This window comes from Aphelocoma coerulescens, chromosome 5, assembly GCF_041296385.1.
Source record: "Aphelocoma coerulescens isolate FSJ_1873_10779 chromosome 5, UR_Acoe_1.0, whole genome shotgun sequence".
Lineage (NCBI taxonomy): Eukaryota > Metazoa > Chordata > Aves > Passeriformes > Corvidae > Aphelocoma > Aphelocoma coerulescens.
The window spans coordinates 40493271-40509516 of NC_091019.1; the positions used below are offsets into that span (position 1 = coordinate 40493271).

Here is a 16246-nt window from a genome sequence, read left to right on the forward strand (position 1 = left end):
ATGGAGGATTATCTAACTATGGAATTAATATTAACATAATCTACAATATATATATGCAGGGCAATGCTAATAGCATGAGTTACAAAAGCATTACTTCTATTCTTTCCCCAAGTAATTTACTTAAAAGCTGTTTTCTGGCTTAGTGAATCGCATGATTTCATTTTTTTCCTTTCAAATCTGCCATTTAAACTAGATGGTAGAGAGTAAAAACTATTACATTGCCAAAAAAAATGCCATTTCCCCAGATAAATAAATTCTCTTTATTTAGTTTCATTATGAAGGTTTTGGTGGGTAAATCTTTATGACAGATGACTGCACTCTTAGTATTTCAAAACTTTGTTGCTATTTTATGATAGCTTCAGTGTCTTTAGTTTCTTTATAAAATAGTCTATTCGGAAGATCGGTAGTTGGCATCTGTTATCACAATTTAGAATAAAATGTAATTTCTTAGAGAAAGTTAACGGTGTTTGTGGCTGCCCCACTGAGTCTAATAAAATTGCAGGAACTATAGAAATGGATGCTTGAATTTTTTCACTGGGATACATTTACGTATCTAAAGACTGTGATAGCAGACTCCCAGAATGTGAAAATTTAAAATAAATTGTTTAAAGATGTCTGCTGGAATAGGATTGATTAAGGGATTGTGGTGCATTCATTTGAGGGTTATAAATAGAAAATTTGGAGTGGACTAGTGAAATAGGCAAAATGTTAGGTAGGTAGCATAGTTATTTTGGTAACTATGAAGAAATTTCTTGGATCTTTGCTAAGGAGTTAAAGATAAGGCTTGTAGTCTCCAAGCTGTCCTTATCATGCTTTATCAGTGGAACTGTCTCATGATTAATTTTAAAAAACCCTAAATTTGATTCTTTAAAAAAAAAGTATTTGCTACTGGCACTAGCTCTTGAGTGGTGAGCAAGTGATTTTTAGATTGTGTATAGTCTAATGATATGTTTTATTGATTCTGTTTTAAAAGTAGCCTAAACTGAAACTTGTGTTTTACTTTTGGTGATGTCTTAACATCAGTTTATCTGGATGGTGGAAGTACACTAGTCCCATTTGCCTTACATGGGACAAAATAATAGTTGAGAATGTTGTAATTAATTGTGGTTTATATTTTGGAGGCTTTTTCAAATGTGATGAAGTAGTTGAAAATGAGAAGACTACTAAAGTGTTTATTAATATTTTATTCTGGACCTTGACTATTGCCCTCAAACCTGTTAACAATAAACCTCAAGCTGGATTAGTTCAGCTACTGTTGAGTTCACTTGTAAAAAAAACTGAAGACCTTGGAAGAGAAAGGAGATGGAGGATACCCAATTCTGCAAGGAATTATTTATAGGCATACAGTTGTTAGCTGCTGTTTAAAAAGAAAAAATCTCTAGGGAATTAATTTATTAAAATTTTATTCTTCATTATACATAAATTCATACAATTAAAAAAGTATAAGATGAGAAATGTAGTGCGTAGTAATTAAGGCCTCTTACTGAGAGCAGTCATTTTGGATAAATGGCAGGTGAAATTTTACCAAATGCCTCCAATATAAATTACTGAAACACTGTAACCTGAAATAATACATGTGAAGTACTTGAAGGCAGATTTGTATTACTCTTCATGTTGTTAATCCTGCAGTTCAGTAATTCTGAACTATTTGATTTGGATTGTGGCTAGCAAATACTCACTATATTATAAAATTTACTCTTAGAGATACAAATGGTTTTTTTGGTTCAACTGGTATAAAAACTGGAATTAAATTGCAAAATGGCTTGTTACAGGAACATGATACTCTTTTCATTATACATACATAAACAAATTAGTCATGCTTTTGTACACTGAACACATTTACCTTTTTGCTTATTTCAGAGGAATAAGCGCTTTCATTGCAATGGAGTGACTTTTCAGAATAGCGAGATGAAGCAGAATGGATTAAAAAATAGGAAAAAAAAGTGGTTTAATCCTTTCCCTATAGAGACCAGAGGCCAGAAGTGACAGTAAGTGTAAAAGCTGGCATCTTTTTACCTTTGGTTTAGTTGATGGTCCTGATCATGTATATACTGAGTGTGATGCCATATGGTGTGGGATATCCCTTTTGTAATTTGGGATTAGCTGTCCTGGTTGTGTCGCTTCCCAGTTCCTTGTGCACTCCCAGCCTGCTTTGCTGGTGGGGTGGGGTGACAAGCAGAAAAGACCTGGATTCTGTGGAAGCACTGCTTAGCAATAACTAAAACATCCCTCTGCTATTAACACTGTTTTCATCAGAAATCCAAGCCACAGTCCCATACCAGTTACTGTGAAAAAGAGTAACTCTATCTTAGCCAAAATCAGCACAATTACACATAATCGTTTGAACAATTTTTTTTTCTCCCATGTCTTTTCACCTAAATTTCTTTTTTTGTTGTTTTCTAGGGTCTTGATTACAGTATTGAGCCAAAAAAGGCTGAATTGACACAAATGTATTGAGTTCTGTAGTTTTGCTTTGAAAGCAATGAAAAGTCCCTAGTTAACTGGAATGTTTTTTGACTTTGGGTCTTGAATTAAAGCTGTTGTGTAGTGAATGTCTGCCCGTTGGGTTCCTGCTGCGCCCTGTTCTGCTCTGCTGTTGTCTGGCACACTGTTAGGTGACTGACCAGGGCAGTCCCCCTGTCACAGCAGCATGTCGTTGCTTCAGATGATGTGAGCTTTCCCAGAGGTTTTTGTGTGTCAGGACAGATGCCTTAAACTGCATGTTGGGTAAGTCTATTTCATTCCTTGTGGGTATAATGAACTAAAAGAACCCGCCCAAATTAGTCTAATAAAGCTTTTGATCCACTATACATAAGCTTTTTGGCTCCTTGGGGATCTGAGGGCATTTCAAAATGTGGGTTATTTTAGCAGTCGTAAGGAAGACATTTGTGATGGAAGGTAATGGCATGATGCTTAAAACCAGTCCTGTGTTTTAAACCTATTTTAGACCTAGCAAGTCAGTGCTGCTTTAAAATGTAACAAAGATGTTACTAAATCACTGTGCTCTTTACTTGTGCCAGACTTGCTTTTGAACTACAGTTTTCCAGCAAGCAATTAGTTCTTTTGCTTTTAGGTAGGACTGATGAAGTCATATCTGCAAAACTGTTCTGTTAATGAAAAAGCTTTTAAAGAGCTTTGTTTCCTCTGCAGTCTACCGGGAGGAAAAAGAGTGTAAAGCCTTTTCAGGTAATGGGACTGGTAGACCCTCTAAATACGAGAACCAAATCTCTTGGGAAAAGTTGCATTTCATTATGCATGTATTTCTTGAAATTGAATGGTGAGCATGGAATAATGCTCTTTAAGTCTCATTACTAGTTTGCTTTGGTTAAGTATTTGGGATGTCTTCGTTGTTAGATAACACTATTAGTGTGGGATGTAATGGGCAATCACAGCCTTCCTTGTGTGGAGCTCTTCAAGCTTAAAATACAAATTGTAGTATTTCTGGGCCAACCCTGCAAGTAAACTTAAAACACAGTGTTAAATCAAGCCTGAAGTCTCAGTCTGTCAATTGCCACAGAATATTGTAGGCTTCTGGCACAAGCACTTAAAACATTGATTACAGTTAAAACAATGATTTAAAATTTGTGACTTTGACTGACCTTTTGGTGACAGCATCCTTTACCCTCTGACATAGATTGGTGTCACTGTTTTATTTCAAGGTACCCTGGGGCCCTGTTCCCCTCCCCTCTGTGGCATTTCTTTCCTCTTTACTATTCTGTGGGTGGAATTCACTTGCCTTTGCTTAGGAAACCAGTACTACTTTAAACATGCTGGAGCATGGTGTCTGGCATCTAGCTGCTCCTTCAGAAGATATGTCTCTCCCTAAGCCCTCTGTCAAATCTGCTAGCCTTCTACAAATCTCAGCTCTTTAAGGCATCCAGAGTGGCAGGACACATCTATATTTACACAAGTAAAGCCCAACCATTTTTTTATTCTTTCTGTCCATCATCTCCTCCCTTTCCCTCTTCCCTCTTCCTTTTCCCTCCTCATTCTTTGTTCCCTCCCCTTCCTGTTATTGGAAAGCCTAAATAGTCTGAAGTCTTTGACTCCTTGACTGAAACCTCACTCCTGCCATTATATAATGTTGACCTTGGGAGGTGACTTTCCAATTAAACAGCAAATAAGTGCCTTATACTTGTACATAGTGGTAGCCATCTGAGAATGACTATTTACTGTGATTAACAGAAGACGCTATGTAAGATGGAGTTCTGACTTAGACTGTGATAGAGTATCCTTTAGTCACTGGCAGCATGAAATTGTACACAATTAAAATCCAGATCATGCAAAAGTTTTTGAGATCTTATAAGTGACCATGCTGAAAATCTGTTGCAGGCTTGTCTGTATGTATGGCACATTAGTTAAGTTCATGTCAGATAATCTTGTTTAATGTACCAGAATCCACAGACTGTTCTGCAGTGTCTCTCTCTGACTAGCGTGCTGGCTGTGTGATTCGTTGTGCCAAACATCACCTGTGTTTCAGGCAGTGAATTGTCACTGAGATGTGAGGAGGTGGTCAATACCAATTTCTCATGTAAACCTCAGCTCATGATGAGCTGTGCAAACAGCAGCAGAACCTGTAGCTTTTGTATAAACTCTGAATAAGTATCAGCTTGCTCAAATTGTGATAAGCATATGCAGAAGAGATACAGTATGGGTTTTATTAGAATAAGATACTATGATAGATTAGGAAATACTTAAACTTACGAGCAGTTCAGAAATATGCTTTTAAACCTGCTGTTTTGAATGCTAAAATAGTATTCAGAGACTTAGGTTTTATGGGCAATATGTAGTGTAACTTCATACGCCTTTTCTGTTGTATGCCATTTCGTGTGCCTCAGTTTGCTTTTTGAAGTTTAAATTCTTGTACAATGTACTTGGGAGTTTCAAAGGAAAATATGTAACTTCAGCAACATGCCTAAACTGTTGAGATCTCCTAGATGTTTATTAGCTGTGCATTACATGCTTTCCAATACTGGAAATGCTCTAAGTAGAGTCATGGCTCCAGAGTCAGAGTATCTGACCTTGGGGAGCACAACACAGGTCTCCAAATCTGCAGGGTTCTTGTATAACATTGATTCTATCATCTGTAAGTGTCCAATAATTTCCCACCTTAGAAGCATGTTGTTGGGTGGAAATGTTCATTTTAGGTGCACAGGTGTTAACAGAAACAGGGTTTGTATAAAAATTGAGAATCAGGAAACAGTCACATTCAGAGTGTAGCCTAGAGCGTGCAGTTGTGTCTGTGGTGGCAAAACTTCTGTGTTGGTAGTGTCTTTGGAAACATTTGGAAATGTGCATGTAAAGGTCAGTAGAAGGTATTTAACTGGAAAATAGCACAAGTGTTCTACTTTTTCATAGCTTTGCCTATTGACACTAGAACAACTTAAAAGCCTCACTTTCCTGCTCAAGGACAAAAATCCAGTTAGGACAGGCAGGTGACTTTGAATATTAAGATTTATTGAAGACAAGGATTAAATAAAGTAATTATTAGAAATCTCTGATCTTCCATTATAGCGGCAAGTTCCAGAAATAACTGAGTAAAATAGGAAATCTTCAACAGGGAGAAAAATCTGCGCTTCTAATGTTCTCCTGTCATGTTTGGATATTTTTTTGGTCTTTGAAATAGCAAAAAACTCTGTTTTTCTCCTTAGTTCAGATACTTGAAAACTCAGAGCAACTCTTCTGCATTTGTGCTTGCTGGGCCAGTGAGTTCAAAATACATTTTCTAGGGTGTTGCATGATCCACTACATTAATATTTAATAATTGCAAGCTCCCTTTCCTTTTCTTAAACAGTATAATGCCTTCTAAGGAGGTGTAGTATAACATCACAATCTTCTGGAATAATGGTCTTTACTTACGTGGTGGGGTAAGACTGAATGTAAGCTTTTGCTTGCGCTAATGTATTGCTCAACAGACCGCTTCCAAAAACTAAGCCAAGAGTTGGAATGGCTCCTTGTGGCTTAACCCTGGGCTCCATCACGTGTAACTGTTATTTGGGAAGAGAAACATTGCAATGCTGAATGTGCTCCTGTTTCTTTTTTCTCTCCCCAGCTTTATATGTGGAGCATGATGGCATATAGTATGGGGTATCCCTTTGGTCAGTTGCGGTCTTATGTTCAGGCTGTGTCCCCTCCCAGTTTCTTGTGTACCCCCAGCCTGCTTGCTGGTAGGGTGGTGTGAGAAGCAGAAAAGTTTTTGACACTGTTTTCATCACAAATCCAAAACATATCACCATGCAACCTACTGTGAAGAAATGTAACTGTATCCCAGCCAAAACTATATATGTATACATATATGTAGTTCTGTACATGCTTTCAGTGCTGTACTATCCCCAGCCATTATTGAACAGCTATGTCAGTCTTTTTCTCTAAAAAGTGGAGTAACTCAGGTTATCTTGTTAGGATAGTCTGTCTGCAAGGCTTGATTTGTTTGGAGAGAAAAAGCTTAGTAAAAAATAATTACAAAATGCATTTTCATTGATGTAATGAAGATCCATCTTCATTACATCGGTGTTATTCTTCCCCATGTGAGTAACAATTCAACCTTCAGACCAGTCCCAGAACTCTTTTAATCAGCAATCTGCTATAATGCTGTCATGAATTTGCACTCCTGCCTTTTCTAGTGTATTCTATCATAAAAGATAGACAATTTCTGCTTGTATTCTATCAGAAAAGGCATTTGCTGACATGTCATTGGTGATATGTTGATCTTACTGATCTGATTTTGTATGTTCAGAGAAAACACAGCAGTCTTGAACTTAGGACCATTAAGCCTACTGGAAAATTGCAAACTAGGCTATTTTATTTATCTCTTGGCATAGGTGGCAAGGTATTGCTGAGTGTTGTGATTTTAAGAAATCTGTTCTGTTATGTGTTGAATTTTTGGAGCTATATAATAGGCTTCTGGTAACAGAAAAGCGTACTCTAAGAGCAATGGGAATTAGAGATGTTACTGAGATCTCATTAAGCTAAATCTTCTTTACATGTTATGTTTTAGAATATCTTCATGAGACCCAGGGCGAAAGAGAAGGAAGGCCTGTTGCTTTTGATGAGACAAGGGTGATTACCAAAGCCCACTGAAGCACTCTAGATTTGAGATTAGTCTTAAGAATGATTTTTAGCAGTAGGCAAACAGTGGGGAGCTCTGCAGTATTTTGTATTACTTTGAAAATATGTAGAACATTATAGCCTGAATATACAGCAAGTTGTGAATTGTTCCTGTGCATTGTATAAATTTGATTAAATCTTGCTGCTCAGAGCAGTATATAGTCCTTGTTGTTAGCCAAAGAAAATAAGATGCAATTTTCATAAGGAAACTCTGCTGTTGAGAAATAAGCAGTGCATATATTCTAAAAACAGAGGCCCCTTTGGCTGCTCAGTAGGTCAGCGTTTATCTACTCACAGCAACTCTCCTCTCCTGTTTTACTAAGGAGAGGGATATATCAGAAGGTGTGTGAGCTTAGTCTGTGTGGCTGGTGTCTATGCAGAAGAAATTGTCCATGCAGGTAGTGGATGTTGAGATGTTAGCCTCTGGGTATTTGACTGGCATAGTGAAGAGCAGTTGAACTGAACTGAGAAGTGGCTTAGTATTTTGGTGAACTTCCCAGAATCGTACATCTTTTCCATTCATGTTACTCTTCAGTTCCTGGGCCTCATGAATAGCAGTCAAAACTTGGCCTCCCTGTTTTGTTTTGTCTTAAAATTGTCCCTATTTTGTGATAAAAAATGAAGGAAACCTTGATTCTGCTATGATACACACTGTTGCAAATACTTTTTTCCTATTTCTTTTTTTTAACCCCTCTCTTAGGTAAATATGTGGTAATTTCAATACTTTTGACAGTATTATAACTTGTGGTGGTATATGTGTTGTTTATCAAGACACCGAAACAGTGCCTAGAGATGGCTCTAGGCTGAAGTTCCAATGTCATCAACCTTTTCATAACTGTCTTACGGCAGGGAGAGAAGTAAGACTGTGATTCCTAGAAATGCGGTTAAGGCAGTACAATGCCACCAAAATAAGCCGTGACTAAACACTGAGGAGCTGCACAAGTGAAGAAGAGCTGTATGCAGTGGTACAGTGTATCAGTCCAAGCCAATCTCTTTTTCAATGATAGTTCCTTACTCATTCCTTAGTGCAGTAGTCATACAAGTGATTTGTTTATCTTCCTGTTTTGTTCTTTTTGATTTGTAAACCAAAACATCCAATCTATTCTCCACCATATTTCTATAAAATTACATGGCTTGAATGTTCACTTACTTGATTGCTTGAAAGCTTTCATCTGTAGAGTTTAGCTGTTTAATTTGTATGTTCTTGGTTGTTATTTTGTTTGAATTTGGAGTTCAACTTTGAATGCACTGTTTTTATTTTACTCACGTTGTTTTTATTTTACTCTCTTTATGTATTTACTTCAGGTGCATCAAGGATTTCGGTCAAAATCAGTATTGTAGTATATTTTATACTGCTTAAAGTATTCTTCCTGTTTTCTGCTGGTTCCTGCCTGTGCATGCTCTTCCAAGACATCAGCTAGACCAAATAAAATTCCATTCATTCTTTTTTGTGTGTGTGTGTGCCATTTTGAGATAAGGTGTGGATTTAGATGGTAGAAACCACAAAGAAGAGTTTTGGCTTTTGCAAGATTTTGTTTGAATGCGCTCTTTTGTATTGTTTTGTTTGCTTTCTGCTTGCACGCCCCTTTACCAGAACAATTACAATATTCTCTCCCTGCTTTTTATTCTTGGCACTGGAGAGCATAGGAATAAGAAGCATGGCAAGGACATTACCTCTGAAGTATTCAGATAAGCATCTTTTGTTCCTACAGAAATTGTATAAGTCCTGCGGACTTCTGTCAACCTGAAGAAATCTGGGACTAATTGCCTGGAGCTGTTGACAGTGTGTAGTTTAGGGGTGGCTTTCTTTAGTATTTCTACTCTGGGGTTTCCATAGCAGATTTAATGGGAGACAAATTCCCCAAAACTCTGGTATGTTAATGGGAATACTCTTCTGATTAGTGAAATTAGTGAATAGGATAGATGTAAAAAAAAAGAATTAAAATCCTGCCATGTTGTATGACTTTGGTTTTGTTCTGATAGAAATGACTCAGCTTTTAGTGATTCCTGATAAATAATTTATGCCTTCCACCATGAGGATTTCCTAAAAATGGATTGATTCTGGCAGCACAAAGTGACATTATATTATGGACAAATACATTGTTATTCTGGCAAAAGATGAATGGTATTATTAAAATGTAACAATCTAAGAAAAAGTGGAGTCAGATTCTTGGGCAGAATAGGTAAATGCATATAATACATATATACATACCTACATATATACATATAATGAAGGGATGAGGGGGAAAAATAAACAACTGTTTAAAGAGAGGGAAAACTGCTGTTAAAAGATAAAATGTGTATGCATATTTCTTAAAAATCCCCTGAAATACCCTAAAACCATCTGCCCTCTAAAAAAACCCCCCTTGTTTGCTTTTGTTTTTAGAAAAACTAATGAGGCCCCTTAAGAACTATGGAATTGCATGGTGAGCATATGTTTTAATTTAAATCAAGCTTCTTTTCAGATGTACTTGGAATTGTGCTGTAAAGCTCAAGTTTTTGCTTTGTTGTTTCAGCATGTCTATGGGTTTCTTGATAGAAGAGACTGCCCCGGTTGTGTGGAGAGGGCTCATGGTAATGTCAGCTGTTGAAAAATTGTTGAGACAGGTAAGGCTTAGTTATGTATTTCTGCTTCAAAGTAATCAGTTATTTTAAAATGCATTTAAGTGATACATGAGTGTCTGTGACATTATTTCCTATGTTAGTGGTGAGCTTTTTTGTGTCTTGGTCTTCTTAAATTCAGGTAAGGGGAAACACTGATATTTTTGTGTTTACCTGTCCCCCTCAAACAGAGCTGTTGTTCCATGCCTTTGACGAGTGAATTACCCCAATTTGCCTTCCTTCTCATTCCTTTTCATGTTTCTTTATGCAGTTGTTGAAAAAAAAAGGCATTTTGAAGTTGCCTAAGGTTTTGAATGTATAGGTATCTGTGCATATCTACAGCTGTATTCCCTTATGTGCTTGTTAATTCACCAGCACTAAGAATTCTTGGATGGCATTTGACGTGTGACAGGTACAGGAAAATCATTAGCTACAATCTCTGTGTAATGCAGATAGATTGTTTAGTTAGTAAGTTTTTTGGCATGTAGAAGCAGGATAACTTCTTTATTCTCTGACAGATTTTTTGTTTATTTTATTGTGAAGTGCTAATGAGACAAACTGCTGAAAAAAAGCATTAAGGTTGCATGTTTAGACTTTGAAGTGACCCACATTGTTCACAGCTGACATCCACTCTTGGGATCTACTGTATACAGCCTGGAGATCACAAGGTTTCTGTGTGTCTTCTTCAAATGCCTCCAAATACTGTGCTCCTTTAATGACTGAAAAGAATAATTTTTTCCAGCCTTTTCAGCCTCTTTCCATTTTTACTGAGTTCTCCTCTAACATGGATTTTAGAATAGTGGCACTTACTGCTCTGGTCACAAAAGCCATGTGTCTGCCAAAGTTTCAGGAAGAACATCTTTGTCTAGAATTGACCTTTAAAAGTAAGGGGTATCTGTGCCAGTAGCTGTAGAGACTGTTCTGAACTCTTTGTGTGCTGTGTCGTGCTGCCCTGGCTCACAAAACTAGAGTGTAAAACCTCGAAGGTAGAACTAAAGTTAGCACCTGCTGTATTGGCATACTCTGCCCTGGGAGCCTGAAAGCTGGCAGGCACTGCAGTGCTGTTCCTCAGTCAGTAGTATCCCCAGATGGGAAGCATGTGCCAGCATCCTTGTGGAGGATGTGGGTAATGCTGTGTAATGAGCTCGTTGCTCCCTAGCAACCAGTGCAGTTACATGCTGGCCAGCTGTGATGTGGGAATGAGACAAGTCCATTAATGCTCAGGGCCTCACTGATTTCCCTGGCAGTGAAACCTAAGTTGTGAAAGAGGAAGGCTTTATGGCTAAATTTCTTCTGCCCACATGCCTTTAGCTTCTGCATGATAACCAGAATAGTCTTAAATCTGAGCTGGAAAAAGTTCTTTCTTTGAAGAGAAGCTCACAGATCACAGGGAAAACCAGTGGGTCTATCTGACGTACAGGTGGCTTTAAGAAGGGAAAGAATGCATTTTCCAGACTGAGACATGCTATTTTGTTTTTAAAAGCTGTAATCTCCCTTCTGCAGTTACCAGCGAGTCTCAAGAACGGGTAGGACCAGTAGTTTAATGACCTTGGACACCTAAACAAGAGAGAACCACAGCATGTGATGATGCTTTTAAAGATACTATCATTCTATTTTATATTAGAAATAGTTGTATGATCTCTTGGGGACTTCAAAAATTTTTCTTGTTTTCATCAACATGTTCTGGTTGGTCTTAGCCTTTTGTTTAAGACAAAAGGTCTTAAACCTTTTGTTTAACAGGATAAAGTTGCTTCCAAGAGTAAAATACTTCTGCTTGTATTTAACTTTTAAAAACCATATTCTTAAGAAATAGCTTATCTCATTAGCTGCATAGAAACCATTTAAATTAGCTCTCTAATCTAGATTTGTAGTATAATATAAGTGTAAGGAGTCCCTCTGCGTTCAGGCGAGCTGATAAAATACTGAGTTCTTAAAATAATGAACTCAGCCTGATAGAAAACATAGATGTTACCAGACTTTTGCATTAAAAACACTGGTGGTATTTCATATTTGTGTTTACTGTTAGATGGTGGACAGGTTTTTTATTTGTTTAATAGCATCAAGACTATGCAATTACTCTGTGAATAATTTTGGATGTCTGTTTCTTTTTTCCGTATGAGCAAATCTGTTTTCCAGATTTTATCATGCTTCAGATACTGCAGTAAAGCATTTGAAATGCTTAGTTTCCAAATTCTGTAATGGGGACTTGTTGATTCATAGATGTCTGTGACTGTAATGAGTGTTTAAATGCTTCTCTTACCCTTGGAACTTTTTAAAATTTATGAAATTCTTACTTTGGAAAATATATTTGTTAAATATATACATAATGCTTTTTGTATATACTTATTGCGTGTGATCTCACTCTTTGTAATAAAGGTTTCTTGAATAGTGTCAGACTGGTAGATAACAGGGAATAATAGTGAAGCCCAAAGTAGTGCTTGGTGTTTTTCTGGTAATGCATTATCTCATGAGCAAGCATGGTTTTCTGCAACACATCATATTATTCTTCTTTAGCAGATTTTGAAGGAAATGTGCCTTATAATACAAAACAGCGTATACAGTTTAGTGTGCTATATTACTTGCATTACCTGTATATTGATGTATGTGTATCAAATTAGTATATAAATGAAAAGATATAGCATATTGATTCTATAACAAAAGAATTGTTCAACAGAAAAGAAGGAAAGTGATGATTTTAAGCTATTGAAAGAACAAGTAATACGGAAGGAAATTATTTTTCACCTGTAGTTAAAGTGAATTGCAAACAGTAATGGAACATTTGATCTTTATAAACATATTCATAACTTGGTTAAATATATCTCTAGTTTATATGTCTTGAAGTTGCCCAACATTTTGTTGTGGCTGAGAAGTAACTTCTTTGTTAACATAATTAGATGTACTGTAGGCCCATTTATACTTCAGGGTGATCTGTCACTTGTCTGGGTTTTAATTTTTATTTCCCTGTCACAGTTATCTTCATATAAAAAGTCTTTCGCATCTGTTAACACTTCTTTTGAATCTTGCTTGCCTGTAGGTAAGATAGAAGAGATTTTTTTTTTTAATTTAAGCTTTAAAAGATAGTTCTTTTCTCTAAAGGTATAATTAAAGTCCAGGTAAGGAAGCTTTAATAGCTCTCCAGTGTCATCCATAGCACTGGGCTTTTTCCATGCAGTTTTCACTTCACATACACTTCAGAAGCTGCCTACTTTTTTGCCTGGTCCCATTTACTTTGTTCCTTTACTCTGCGTATCTTGACTCAGTGTGGTGGTATTTGGTTTAGATTAAACAAGCTATCTCAAAGTGTATCATCTTGCTGTATTTGTTGTGGGAGTGACTTACGATTAACCTTTAGGCTAAGCACAGTAAAGGTACGATTTTTTTTTTTGAGAGTCACCTAAAGCCTGTGCTTGAACAGTAATGTGTCTGAAAAGCTGTTGAAATAAGTATCAAGAAAGCAGCTAAGAACCTTAGACATACAAAGATTATGAAAAAAAAAGACAAGGCAAGCAAAATTTGCTCTCTGATTTGAGCTGCTTTTTGAACAGGGATTTCAAATAGTCATTACCACTGTCCCATACAGTCTGTATGATAAGTTTTCTAGCACTATTCTCTTTTCTGTCTTAAGACACCTTGACAGTTGAGTGGCAAAGGAACAATTAGAAGGGTGCAGATACAAACCTGCTGTATGTCTTGGAATATGTTGTGGCAATTATTCTGCCAAAAGGCTCTGAGAAAGGAAGTGGCACTGTGCTGACTGCCAATTTAGTATCTGCTATAGTCATAGAAGCAATACAAATGGAGGGGGTTTCCTGTTTAAGGAATAATCAGTAAAGCTTTTAGTATTAAAGATAGCAACTGTTTGTTGCTCTGATCTTGCGCTCTGTCTTATTCTATGTGTGTTACCTAGTTGAACTATCAACAGAGAAGGAAAAAATTCAATATTCTGCACACAAGTCTGCTTCTCTTTTAAAAAAATCAAATCAAAATGAGACTACAGATAAAATGCAAGTGTGTATTTTAGTATGTAATATTCTTGTATCATTGTCATCTCAATAGATGAAGTTATATCACTACTGGAAGCAAGCATTGCCTACACAACATGGGTTTAGATACCAGCAATTCTGTTTTGTGTGAACAGTCCCATTGAAACTAGCCCAGAAATCTGCTCTTTTTTCAAGGCATAAATCTCAGGTTGATTAACACCCTTAATAGGATTTCTTACCCTGACATGACATTTTAACCTATGTTTCTGCAGGCTAGTCTGATCTTAAGAGGCAGGACTTCTGTATTTTGTCCTTATCATAGTTTTCAAGAGTATCCAGAATATTTTGTGCATTGACAGCGTCTTTGGTATATTATGGTTATAATGTAGAGCCTCAGTGCTGCTAAGTATTTGTGAATCCTAAAGGTTCCTTTAATGTACTTGATAAGGATGAGCCCATTTTCCTGGAACGGTGATGAAGTTTTTCCTGGAATGGCTTAATTCTAATGAGTCCCTAAAATGCTCTTATTACCATCGAATTGTAATTCCTCCATCTCTTTCTTCCTGCTTATTTTAGTACCACTTTAGCCTCTCTTTTAGTCAAGGTATGTATTGAAAGAAAATTAAAATAAAACAAAGTTTCACTGGGAAGGATATAATTAGAAAGGAAGAATACAGGAAGAATGCAGGCAAATTAGCAGAAAGCAAATTAAATAAAACTTCCAGTGCAGAGCCACTGCACATCAGCAAAAGGAAATGGAGCCTTGCACTTTGATACTTGGACAGGCTTTATCCCCTGAAAATTCATGTTGTAAACCATAAATTAAGGAGAAGACGGATCAAAGTTACTTATTAGCTAACCTGGAGTTGAATAGGGCTGTAGTCTAAAGATTCAGCCTTATCCTTTAAAAAATTTGAACTCAGTTTGTGATTACTTAATCTGTACATAATTTTGCAAATTTGGCTAGCAGTGAGGACTGTGTGTGCTACTTTCTTTCAAAACCAGCACCTGCCAGAGGTAGTGATGGTAGTAATTATATGGTGGAGTGTGTGAATGTATGTATGTGTACTTTGACCTTTTTTGTAGCGTAATTCTCTGATGCTCAGTTGTCATACATAGGTAGTTGTAGCGTATGTATTGTTGTCACTGTGAAGAAAATTACTGCAGCCAGAACCAGCACGCATATGTTGTAGGGAATAGGGAGGATATAGACAGATGGATAAATAGTCTTTAAAATATTGAGCAGACTATGGGTTGTGAGATCTGGATTATTTCAAGAGCCTATATGAGAAAGCTGCCATAAAAAACAATAGTTGTGTCTATAGAACAGTAAAAATTCATGCTTAAAGATTTGGGATTAAGGTAACTTGGAACCAGAAGTAGTATTTAATTTTTGGAAAGCAAATACTATGGAGGCTATATTGTTTTGGGTTTCTGATCAGTCTGAAGTGACTCATTTCTATAGAAATTATAGATATTCAGTACTATTTGTGTTTGAGTGACATTACTTAGTAAATTCCTACATGCAGTTGCTACTGTTTGAGAAGTATGTTATGTAGTTACTGCTATCCTTTCTACCATTTTCGTTGGAGAGGTTGCAGGTATAGATTGGGGCCAAAATTTCTTTAAGTGTGGTTTATTTAGCTATATGTTAATGCTGCACTTGACAAGGCAAAATTGGATAAGGTATTGAGAGCAAATATATTTATATCTGGTAAAACAGCTACCATGCTGCCATTGGCTGTTTTACTGTACACATTCTAGACAGAAGAATATTCTCTATATGGTGTCCGTAGACAGCAGTCCAATCTTGTTTGGCATGTGTGTTCGTAACACTCTTGTGTTATATCTCATCAATTCTTCAGCCTGTAAATTTTCAGCTTTGCACTGCCTTATGTGTTTGTGTGTATAAATGCATTTCTTATAAACAGAACAATGGAAGAACTGGGGGAAAGCTTTCCACATTAGGAGGAGCAATGTGTATTTGATTTGAAGCAATAAACAACAAAAACATTGTCACTGAAGTAGTTAAGTACTACATGCTGAGCCATGTACCTGATTCATTAGTATCGTTCACTAAGAGTTGTCCTTTGGCCTCTGTTTGTGTCCATGTATTGTCTTTTGCCTTATATTCTTGGGACCATGGAAATTTCTTTCTGTGTTTATGCAGTTATTCAGCACTGTAGTGAATTACCACTTTTTGTGAGAGATGCACAGACATACAAAGACTAGTATTTACAGCTTCCAAATAAATATAAACATTTTTATTTGATACATTTGTATATTTATAAAACAAATTTATAAAACCTTTTCTCTTTTGAGCACAATACATTCTGTGTTTCTGGTTCTCAGTGTCTGTGCATGAGTGACATATATCTATTAAGAATGCCTGAGATCATTGTAAATGTATCACAGGCATTCACCATGAGTAGTATTCTTAAGAACCTAAATCTCTTTTGCAGATACATTTGCAATTGCTTAGCTTTTGATGGTTCATGCTACCTTTCTTATATGTTCTCCAGCAAAGAGCCATCAAGGTGATACTGGGGGGTGAA

The 16246-nt window shown here is 36.6% G+C and overlaps 1 protein-coding gene across 6 annotated transcripts in view; it reads left to right on the forward strand.

Annotated features, from left to right (window-relative positions):
• NUBPL (NUBP iron-sulfur cluster assembly factor, mitochondrial) overlaps nucleotides 1-16246 on the forward strand; it is an 84768-nt gene that overhangs the window by 21418 nt on the left and 47104 nt on the right. For 5 of the 6 annotated variants that reach the window (XM_069017772.1, XM_069017773.1, XM_069017778.1 and 2 more), the window contains 2 exons: nucleotides 9494-9533; nucleotides 9624-9714. In XM_069017772.1, coding sequence (XP_068873873.1) covers nucleotides 9494-9533; nucleotides 9624-9714 — 131 coding nt within the window. The remainder of the gene's footprint in view (nucleotides 1-9493; nucleotides 9534-9623; nucleotides 9715-16246) is intronic. The other variant, XM_069017779.1, reaches the window with a different exon arrangement.